This window comes from Antrostomus carolinensis, unplaced genomic scaffold, assembly GCF_000700745.2.
Source record: "Antrostomus carolinensis isolate BGI_N321 unplaced genomic scaffold, ASM70074v2 scaffold51023, whole genome shotgun sequence".
NCBI lineage: Eukaryota > Metazoa > Chordata > Aves > Caprimulgiformes > Caprimulgidae > Antrostomus > Antrostomus carolinensis.
This window is the reverse complement of record NW_010305504.1, coordinates 31,050-43,086: the sequence shown is the minus strand read 5'-3', so window position 1 is coordinate 43,086 and position 12,037 is coordinate 31,050. Positions and strand designations below refer to the sequence as shown.

At 35.0% G+C, this 12,037-nt stretch overlaps 1 protein-coding gene across 1 annotated transcript in view; it reads left to right on the top strand.

Moving 5' to 3' along the window:
- Positions 1–866: 866 nt before the first annotated feature.
- GABRA2 (gamma-aminobutyric acid type A receptor subunit alpha2) overlaps positions 867–12,037 on the top strand; it is a 29,791-nt gene continuing 18,620 nt past the window's right edge. The window contains exons 1-3 of the mRNA XM_010164804.2: positions 867–930; positions 1,038–1,105; positions 10,260–10,480. Of these exons, the coding sequence (XP_010163106.2) occupies positions 867–930; positions 1,038–1,105; positions 10,260–10,480 (353 nt within the window). The remainder of the gene's footprint in view (positions 931–1,037; positions 1,106–10,259; positions 10,481–12,037) is intronic.

The following is a 12,037-nucleotide window of genomic DNA, read 5'->3' as shown; positions in this document are numbered from 1 at the left end:
CCACATATTTTTCAAAATGTAGCTATTAGGAATATAGAAACTATTAACTATCCACATTAAATTATGATTAAATATGAAAATTATAATATAACAGCAGGATCACTCATATAACAGACAGCTGTATTATTTTTAGAAATGGGAAATTCTGGGGTGAGTCAAATTGCGGTCTGTTGTATTAAAATATTTCTTTTCCAGACAGAAACTAGCTTTAAGGCAGAGGATTCCTTGTGTTGACTGTCTTGAATGCAGACGGTAGTTGGCAACTGCAGTAAGAAATTTCCTGCAAGTGTGTGCTATCCCTCTTAGTGAATATCATTCCATTTTGAGCCTAATTGAAAACTGAAGATAGAAAACTCAGCAATTATTTTTCCCTGCAGTACAATATTTAATATTCTGATTTCATGGCTGTCTGACTGCAATGATTAGGAAGAACATTTTCTTACGATATTTACAGTACTACAGCAATGTATCAGGAGCATCGTGTAGCAAGGGAAGGAACGATTATGTTGAAATACGTGCCACTTAAAAACCTACCCAATTAAAAAGTAGGATGCTGTTGAGTGTTACATTTGGTGTAGTCAGTAATTGCTTTGTAAGCTTTTTCTTGTCTTTGGCTTTGAAAAAGCCATTCAGGATGAAGAAAACAGCCTTGAACTAGAAAGGCTTTAATAGGAATGATCTGCAACAACAAAGATAACACCTCTGCAACAAAGGCATTTTAATGTTTAGAACTGTACTACTGTGTGAAGTCCAAGACAGTGTGGTTATTTTTACTGATGGAGAAATAGGAAATATGCGTATAGTTGCTGATGATTGTATAGTATTTTAATTGAAACAAACTACTCAGTGGGACAAACTCTCGTCCAATGACCTCTCTGTTAAGTGGGGTAGAGTATCCCAGTATTTCCAACTGGATACTGGTTAGAAGAAGTAGGTAAGGACAGAAACTTGTTTAAAATGTTCCATAATTTTGCATAGAGAGTTTGGAGAAGCACTATTAATTTAAAATGTTTACTTGTTTTTTCTTTTTATATCAGATAGTATTACTGAAGTCTTCACTAACATCTATGTGACCAGTTTTGGACCTGTTTCAGATACTGATATGGTGAGTTTCTGAATCTTTTGCATATATAGTAAGTGGTGTAAGATACATACTATTAATTTCCTTTAAACTTGTGTTCTTTTTTTATTTATTGTGAACAAATTCGGAATGATTTCACTGAAGTCGGGAAGTGCCAAATCCCAGTATTTCTAAAGAAAGAAATTTGTTTATAGACCTTACATGATAAGTATACTTGTTGTAGCTGTTTAGTTTGGACCAGTGAATATTCTGATTGTCCCCAGTGACTGTACTTTGGTTCATATTCTGGGACAGTGTTGAGATGTGTGAACTGGATTCCTCTTGAATGAAGCTAGAGTGAAAGGTGCACTGTAGGACCATGCTTAATGCTAGCACCAATCTGAGGATCCTGGCTGGAATCAGTCTAAAATAAACTTATTGAAAGATGTAGCTTGGAAGTTGGGTCATCAGCACAATCGTGTTATTCTACAGATCTGTCCTTCATATTTTGCACTATTTAGTAACCATTTAAAGGAAGTCAGTGACATAAAAAAGAAAGAAACCATCAGAATATTGTCCTGGATTACTTTTTTCATGCAAACAGCAATGGAAAAAACTCTGAGGCAAAAGGTCCTTTGTAGGCTCACTGCAAATCATACACAGATTAGGGAGAATGTGTCACACCTGGGAGAAGGATCTTCTTGTATATAACATCTCTAAAAGGAAAGAAGGGAAGAACTGAAGTTACTGAAAGTTACTTTAGCTGCCCTTGCCATTCCTGCCAGAAATTATTTCCTGGGTGAAATTATTTTTTTAAGTGTTTTGAAAATTCATTATTATTTATCAGACATTTAGGCATTTATTTTATTTTTGTCACTGTATATGTTAGTTATATTAAGTTTCTGAAATGATTCTTATTTTATTACTAATTATAAAAACAAAGTATCTGCAGCTATATACAAAGGTGATATGAACATCTTGACCCTGTTAGTCTAGTATCTCATGACTTCACAGTGTTTACACTTACAATATTCCTGTGAAATGGGGAGATAATATTAACCCAGTTTTAAAGGTGTGGTACTGAGACACAAGAAGACTTACCCAGGGTGGTGCAAGTCATCTGTGCTTAAATGGGAATTTAATGAAAATCCCCCTAAGCCTATTCCCTAGCTCCTGAAAGGCTTTTGACATTGATGTGTAAATGTGCGGAGAACTCTGGGTGTCCATTTGCACAGACAGATGTGGTGGAACAGTAAGAGGTCAGGTTCTTTGATGCTACGCCTCTAATGGCTCTGTGTGGAGGTGTTAATCCAAACAGAGTCCAGTGCATCTGAATGGCAGCTGTTACTATAATGGGTAAATCTCTTTGCAGATAAGAAGACAGGTAAGTAAGAGCAGTTTAATACTTACTACTACAAGTTTTAGGGTTAATTTAGCTTGTTCAGTTGATAATTATAAAATAATTTTGAAATATATGATCAGTCAATTAGAAAATTTCAACATGTGAGTTTTGAAATAATAGCTTCCAAACTTCACATATTCTGTCAAATATGAAGATGACATTGGAGTTTTTACCATGAGTACTCTTTCATTTAGGTATTGGATTACTGAATTGATGATGTTAACTACTATATAGAGGATTTATTGATATTTTCTTCTGTAAATGGTGGAAGCTCTGGAATATTCTTGTTTCATAAGCTTCCTCCTCAAAGGTATCCCCAGAGTATCCCAAACTGAATCTCAGACCTTTTTTGGAAAGTTGTTCCCAGCCCGTGAGGTCCTCTGCTTTTGCAGTGTGATTGGTGAGGCTCTGTTACATCAGGTTTTTAGGCTGGAAACTGCTGTTGCCCAAGATTCTCATAGCCATTGCTGCCAGTAGGATTCCTTCCCCTGGGATTTTTCATACTAAAGAAAGTCAGCAGATATATGACTGCACCCCTTTGCATTATGTATTTGCCAGTTTGTTTGGGTTTTTTTTCCCTTTGTTAGCATCTTGTGAAGAGCAGTGCTTAGGAGAAAAGCCTATTGAAAATGGGAAGGGGACTCACTGCTGTTGGAGATGATGAACATGCGTTTGTAGTATGGAACAGGGAGGTGGCCCACTGGAAATGATGGGTGGATTGGGGTGGCCCACTGGAAATGATGGGTGGATTGGGGCTAAGGACAGTGTTGTCGCTCAGCAGTGTTGATTCACAAAGCTGATAAAATGTCATCCTAACCTTTATTGTTGAATTGACAGGAATTTGTGAGGTTTCTGTTTTCCTTGCTAAGTATAGTAGTTCCCATTAACAATATTATAGTATCATGTGCAATCTATGACTCAGTATAATTTATAGAATGTAGGTTTTTAATTAATATTCCCTGTATTTTTCCAGTATCATAATTTTGCCAAAAAATAATTAAATCCAGGTGAATTTGGATCTTTCACTGATTTCAGACTAGCTGAAGTTGTAATTTAAAAATTTAGAAGGTAAAAGCTGAAGCTGAGATTTTTCTGCAAATGTGTTAAAAGTCAAAACATTTTTATCTTGTTTTGGATTAACATTTTGACTAAATTAAAAAGATGCTACTCTCTGTTCTGCCCAGAATAGTCAGCTACCAAATCTTTTTACTCTTGGCCAGAACTCTCTTGCAAACTGCACTTCAAATGAACTGCTGTGACTAAAAGATGGGTGTACTCATATTACCTGTGTTATAAAAATGCTATTGTATGTCAACCACAGTATTTAATGTCAAAGGAAATGCCAATATACAACAGGAATTTTCAACTTCATTTTACAAACTGATGAGAATCAAGGAAGGCAAACCATAAAATGGGATTAAACAGATTTTACTTTCGCTGTTCTTTGGTTTTTAGCTGTTATTTCTCTGAAATGTTTAAGTTCAGTGTTATGATGCTATGCCTTATAGGCTTCCAACTAGATCAGTGATACAAATATATTTTGACATTGGCCTGAGAGAAGAAAAGCTGCATTGTTCTGAAAAACAGATAAAACAAAATTTGAACAGAACATTTGAAAAACAAGGCATCTCTGAATTTTCTAAAGAGAGTTAGAAAATTGTGATCTAAATTTGTGATTTAAGAGGCTAATTAAAACATTTAGAATTAAATAAAAATCTGTAATATTTGAAAATTCTGACATGAAGGATGATTTTGGTTGGAATATGGTTTGTAGGATAACAAAATAAAAATTATTTAATTTAAACCATACCTTTATATATATATGTATGCTAATAGATCTCATTTTAGCAGTGCAAACAGAGTACTTTTACAGCTTTTTCTCAGACTTACTTTCTTTCCTTCCAGGCTCTCCTGACTCTTTGGCTTCTAAAATTTCCCAGCTAGCCATAACTGTCTGATGTCCTTGAGAGAAAAAAAACAAATAAACAAACAAACAAAAAACCAAACCACATTTACTCTTCAAGCAATAGTTATTGTATGTAAGACAGAACATAATGCCACTGAGAGCCTTTTTCTGAGGTCTACTGCGAAGAAAGCTTTGCAAAGTTTTTGCCAGGTTTTGCCTCAGAGCAGTCTTTCTAATTGTCACTGGGACCAGTCTTTCCTGCTTTTCAACAACACACAGTTAGTAGGTGGCAGGGCCTGAATCAGTTTTGCTTGAATATTGAAACTAACAAGCTTTATGAAATTTTTTTGTTTCAGCTTTCGACCTTGGCTTTTCAGTGTCTTTGGGGAGGTTTGTTTACTGAGGTTATGTCTTTGTTTTTTTCCTGTTTGTTTGTACGCAACAATTTTTCCTAATTTCTTGCTTGTATACTTCTAGTTTTTCATTCTGTAGTCAAGAAACATGAACATTTATCTGTAGAGATGATCATAATCATCTAGTTCATTGCTACACACACTTCCATCTTGTCAATTTCCAATTAAACTTTCAATAAGCTTTTCTCATTTTTCAAATATGCGCAGAATAGAAATTTTCAATGAAGGCTGAAGGTCAAATCCCAAAATATCTGCAAGGAGTGTTACAGCATCTCTCACTACAACTGGGGATACATTTATTTTTCCGAGTCTGTTTTTCAGATTTCCTAATTCCATTTTGTATTTCAGAATTTTCTTTTCCTATGAAACTTATTTTTTAGCTGTTTCAAAGTCTAATTATTAGCTATGGTTCCTTAACTGGAGGGAAGCTTTAAAAGGGAAGTGTAATATGTAAGTCAGGACAGAATAAAGGAATGCTCCAAGATTATTTTTTTCACAAAGATTAAGAAACAGTACTGCAACTTCTTTACCGTAGCTCTTATTTTAACCCAGTAGCAGAAGACTAAAGACTTAAAGGCAAACAGAAATGATAAATATACTTGGTTTTCTTGGGAGTTGGGGAGCATCTAGATTGTCTTTTTATCATTGATATGTTTCTGAAAAGTCAGTAAATTGATTGCTCTATTCCCTTTTATTATAGACTTAGGTCGTTGTCTCTTCAAGTTAAATCCATAGGCTGAAATTTTGAGGAGGATACCTTCTGTCCTTTTATCCTGTTGGGAAGGCTTATTGCCCTGTGCAGCATCCTGCCAAGTAGATCAGTATTGGAGATTGATTTGTCAGAGGCTGTGTCCAAGCCCTCCACTGACATTAGCTCTCAGTGTACCCCTTGTATGGATTCCTGTCCCTGGCACCAGGCATTCAGTGTGTTTCAGGGTTGCTCTTTCTCCATGTCTGAATAAAAAATGGTGATGAGTAATGTTTGTATTTGCAATAACAGCAGTGTGAATAATATCATGTACTCTCTTTTCTAAGTAATCCGTATTTGTATCTTTCACTTTCCTCTCTTATCCCTCCTCAGTGCTTATTTTAGAATCAGAGTTCCTTCTGCATCAGGTCTATGGAAGGAAAGGGAGACGAAAGCATTCAGAGAAGGTCCTTTTCATAAATGGATGTGAATAGGAAGACATTCTCCTCCCTAGACAATATAATTCAAATTTAAACACATTTTTTCCAGATTTTTTTTAAATACTTCATGTTTAGATTAAATGCTTAGACAAAAATGACTGAAGTTGGCAGTTGAAATGAATTCTTCAAATAGAGGAAAATCATGCTACAAATCCCTAGAAATATACCACATTTTCTTTATGATATTAAAAGTCATCTATATCTAGAAGATATTACTTATGTATTTAGAAATGAATACACATTCCTTTGAAATGCAGTGATGGGACAGTGTTTGAAGTTTGTAACAGGACTGTGAAGGATTTAGATACAAAATAACCAACAGTGCAGTTTCAAACCACAACCCTCTTCCATAAGGGTGTTTATTGGGAACATTTTCAAGAATTCTATTCAGCAATGTAGAAGATCCATGCCACCCAAAGACCTGAAGGGAATATTTGGCTGTCTACTATTTCCTTCTGTGTGCTGGTGTGTTTTGTACATACCAGAAGGTAAGTTTTGGAAAAGAACAAGTGGAGTCAGTTTATACATCTGTGCACTGAGGGGTTTATACATCTGTGCACTTGCTGATAGATACACAGCAAGTGAAGTACTTTTGCTGAGCCTGAGTAGTCAGTGTCAGTGACTGGAGCACTGAGGGGTTTTGGGGAAGAAGAGAATTGCATCCTGAGCACTTTTAGTATTGATATTGTTAGACTTTCATTATTATTATTATTAATAATAATAATAATAATATATTTTTTCCCTGTGCATACTGTTATGCACAACAACTGCATATTAAAAGAGGAATGAAATTTCTTCACCATTTTACTCTTCTGACCATTGAACTGGCAGAGGCTCAATGCTTCTTAACACTGTAGTAACAATCTCTCATCTGTCCCTAAAAGTTTTTGTAAACTGTTAGAATCCATATTTGAAAGACTATGTCTAATTGTACTGTGTTAGAGTCCATCTGTGAAAGCCCCTTTTCAGACACAAATCAGTAGAAAGCATTTGCTTGTCCAGAAATGATCACAGGAGTCCTTTGTAGTCCTGGAAGTATACTCTGTGATTTTATGGAGATACTGCACTATACACTGGAGAGCGTTTGGTAATGTCTAGAGACTGCACAGGTTTTTTCATATAAGAGAATCTGCAGATAGTATTAAATGAGTATCAGGTATTAATTTAAGTCTTTTTTTCTAGAGTCCAGATTTGCATTTCTAACTGAATGTTAGTCTTGCTTGAAAAGTAAACATACACAGCGTTTACTACAAAGTGGTACATATATGGAACAGGAAATAGTTACAAAATCTTTATGTAGATTCTTTTGATAAAAACTTACCTTTTACATTAATACATTAATAGTTTCCTCTTTTCTCATTTTCTTTGTATGGTATTCATCATAGGGGTATTTGTAAACATCAGTAGAAGAAACTTGGTTCAGGAGGGAACATGACATCAGAAAATATAGTACTGGGATGCAAGAGGCATGCATTTTATTTTGCTTTTCATAATCACTCTGTAAATGGACTGAACAAGTAAATTTCATCTCAGTGCTTTTGCTTTCCCTTCATATAAAATTGAGAACCCAATATTTCATTTGAAAAATGCATTGAGGTCTATAGAAAGATAACTTATTTAAGAACTATGTGAGATTTTATTGTTATTGTGGTGAATAGAAGAAGGTGTTCATGGTCATTCACACCAAACCTTGGTTTATTCCCTGTTTCCATCTTCCTAATGGGATGTTCTACAAATAAAGATTTCCATCATGGATTGGATGGAAAAATTACAATAGAGAGATAGAATTACCTATGGATCAGTCAGAAATTTGTCAGTGGGATCTTTCAAGGCTACAGCTCAGATTCTTTCCTGCTTATTCCACTTCCTAAGCAGTTGCCATGCATCAGATGTGTTTTTTTGAAATGTTGCTGTTTTGATTTAGTGACATTTCTTGTCTGCTTTTTTTCTCTTTTATATCTCCTGTAATTCTTTTTTTATATGTTGGAAGACAGTGAAGAAGTGGGATCTTTGAAATTCTTTATTATACAAACTTAAGATTTATATTCTAGTCTTTTATGTGTAGAGGATATTTGTCAAAGGAACTTGTTGAACTTCTCATTCACTTCTGTTGAATTTCAGTGGGATTTCAGTCTCGCTCTCTCAGGCTCTTCTTTCCACTTTTTTATACCTCAAACATCAATCTTTGCATACATAGTGATGAATTGTTGGCAAAGCCCCTCAGATGGAAACCACAAGGAGGCTTTTAGGCAATTGTTTTCCTTGAATTACCCAGTATTTCTAGACAGATTTCATATATTCCCCCTACTTCAAGCACGCTGTTCCTGCTGCTCCTGATCCTCCATGATTTCATACATTTTCTGACTTTCCCTGATCTACAACTGAACTGATAGATAACTTGGAATTCATAAATGGGATTTTAAGTCACACAATATTTAGCAAATAAAATTACATATTCATCAGCAAATAAAACAGGACAATTGTATGTGATCTATCATAGAGAAACAGGCAAATTACTTGTCATGAGTCAGTGTCTCTGACAGTAATGAGAGACAGTAAGAGATCAGATACAATGTCAAGGAAATATGTATTTTAGAAGTGAATAATGTTCTATGTCACAGATATGTTTACTAAAATATTACTAGAGATGTTACAACTGATATTAAAGAAGCCCAAGCAAATTAATTTTCAGAGTACTGTTTGGTTACTTTTATTTAATATTTGAGTAACTATAATTTAATTGGAAAAATGACAAAATTGTATTGTAGTACTGTAAGACCACTTGATAGAGCTAAAAATTGGACTTGAAGATTTTGGCAGGTTAGTTTATAAGTATCCCATTACATCATTCCAAAAACATCTCCCCAAGCACCTGTCACAGTTTCTAATGACAACTGCTTTCTCTCCTGCCCCTGCCATACTCCTCCAGCTAACAGAATTCTCTCCTTATTTTCACATGCTTATCTTAGGTTCTGGCCCTGACCTGGATAAGGTCCTCGCAGCTCCTGGGCTCACAGACCAAAGGAACTGAGAGGGGCTGTTGCTTCTCCCTGTCTACTTAGCACTCCCTTTGTACCACCGTATGATTGACTGAGAAAAGACTTAAGCTGTGTTAATCAGCACACAAGGGAGCAAGCAGAAAGTGGTGGGGGCTGATAAGTTCCTTGACATCACTTTCATATTGAAATCACTTGAATATTTTATATTGGTTGAATTTTATCAGGACTTGTCCATTCAAAGATAATTTATTTGAAAATGGTTTATGTAAACTGTAGCATTTCCAGAGTAGTTGCAATAGTACAGACTGTTGTAACATAATAATATTTTGAAATCATGGGTCCATTTTGCACCTGTCCAACAGAGCTGAAATGGCACCAAGGTAGCATTTGCCGATACATAGAATACGGTTTGCTTCCAACAAACTTTTTAAGCTCTTCTCTTTCCAGTTTATGTGCTGTGCTGACAGTAGAAAAACACTAAATCCATTTACAGATCCAATTTGAAGTTAGTTCATGAATTTGCATTATCAGTGTTTAATCACTGTCTTTTTTTGTTTGTTTGTTTAGAACAGCAACAAAACCCAGCAGATGGGATACCCAGTGCTGGGTCACACTGGCATCTGGTCCCGGTCATCAGTCTGGTTTCACTTACATCCTTTTCTCCAGACTGTACTTCCTTCCCAAGATTAGGCATCAGAGTAAAGTTCAGCAGACAGTGTGTGTCACCTGTTAATCATCAGCTGTTGTTCCCTACCTGTGTACTTTTGTTACTAAAATCCATACCACTACAGAGCCTTACTTTCTACTTTGGAAAAATCTTCCTCTGTCAGTCTGCCTGGATACATTGTGCCCTTTATGGGTAGCTTTGTTTCTTTCTTTCCAGTCTCAGCCATTCTCCATGCTCTTGAAATGCTCTTTCAGGTGCATTTGCTGTAGGAACTATTTAATATCTTTCTGTGTATTTTTTTTTCTTCCTTCTTAATGTATAAATAGCTGTGTTTATTGAAATTACCCTTACATATATACTATGTGTATCAGGTACAGAAATCTAAATATTGGAAGAGTTTGATGTACAAACAAGAGCTAGGAACCACAAAGGAGAATGTCATACCCTTAATAAACTGACTTCCTGATTATTGTTCTCAGTATTATACAATTTTGTGTGATGGTTGTTCTCCCTTGACAATTTTACCAAGGGAAATTTTGCATCCAGAACTTTTCTGTTTTGGCTCTCAAAAAGCAGATTAATTTTTCATTGTGTCAAAAAAAGCATATCTTTCTTCCATTACAGGAATACACAATAGATGTTTTCTTCCGTCAAAGGTGGAAGGATGAGAGATTAAAGTTTAAGGGCCCAATGAACATTCTTCGATTGAACAACTTAATGGCCAGCAAAATCTGGACCCCAGATACATTTTTTCACAATGGGAAGAAATCAGTGGCTCATAACATGACAATGCCAAACAAGCTTCTACGAATCCAAGATGATGGGACTCTCTTGTATACTATGAGGTAGGTCTTTTTATCTATTTTCTACTCAAGCTATTTCTCAGGGTGACTTTTCCAGATAAAAATTAAATAAGTTTCCAGGAGGACTCTCCTTTGTTTAATTTCTGTCCAAACAGAAAGAATGCTAGGAAAACACCTTTTGTTTCCAGTTCTGTTACAAGTCGGTTGGGTGATTATGAGTTAGATCAGTTTTCCTATATGTTCCTCAGTTTTCATACCTCTATAATGTAAGAAAGGGTACTCACCACCTCCGTAAACTGTTTTGTGACCTTCAGATGGGAATCACTGTACAAGAATTTTTAAGAATAAAGTTTACCAACTTCATCTTAGAACAACTAATATATGACTTTTGCCTGTTACTGCACCTGTTGTATCAACTGTGTGAGCTATTAAGCGAATTTGTTAAGATCATTGGCAATGAAAAATAAAGAATAAGAAGAAAGTATTAATAAGGCTTCAAATTCTTTCCAGCAAGATCTACAGGGAAAAAATATACTCTCTAATAGCTGTTTCTTTATATCTATTTACAGTCTTTTACTTAGAGTTTTAATTTTTGCAGCCTGTGCATGATTAGAAAGCTGAAGTAAACATTTAGCTGGTAAAACTTATTAAATTATCTTAGAAAATAATTTATGAAATTATTCAACATCATATATTGAAAAGAATAAGCAGCATTTTTATAAGACTGATTTCTTCTTTGATTACTCCTTTTTGCAATAATGTTACCTATATGAGGTTCTTGGAAATTTTTTAATCACATTATCAGAACCCCCTCACTTACTTTCTTTTTCTTTGAGAATATTTAATAAATTGAATTGGTTGTGAAAGTGGGCATAAAATTCTCAGCCTAAGTCTGAGCTGTAAAGCAAACATACTGTGCAATCTTTTCCATGCAGTTATACCAGCATCCCTTAAACCTGATTTACTATACAACACACCAACCCTTGTAGTACTGAGTGTTGCTAGGGAGACTGATGATGATTAATGATATGGTGGTTGGAGAGGTTCAGAGAAGTTTGCTGGAAATAGAAACCCTCATTTATAGTATTTTTGCTTGGGCTAAAATCAACATTTGAATTTGTATCTGTGTAAACTGACTGAAATTCTCTCCCTCCAGAAGGTACTTTAATCATGTCATAAATAATAAGAAATACTATTTGAAACTACTATGAGGAATTTTTTAAAAAAACCTAAGATGGGTCATGTCAGCTAGAATTAACTAAGCATTTCCATGAGTTGTTCATAAATTAATGTCTTGTAAGTATGTTGCTTCTGAGGGTGTGAGATTAAACTGTTTTCATTGTATAGATTTTAAACAGTCATTTTTATCTATGTCTATAGTGTGATTTATATCAGAGACTCGTGCAGTTCTTTCCTGTGTCTTCAGCTGTTTGCTGACTCTTCTACTTCTTTATTTCAGAACAACTTTTTTATTATATTAATCCCCATATTTGATACTGGGATAATGCTGGGAATTTTTCACAAAAAAAGCAAACGTGAATGCATTGTTAACATACTATCATGCTTATACATAAACAAGTAACATGGAGAATGAGTGGC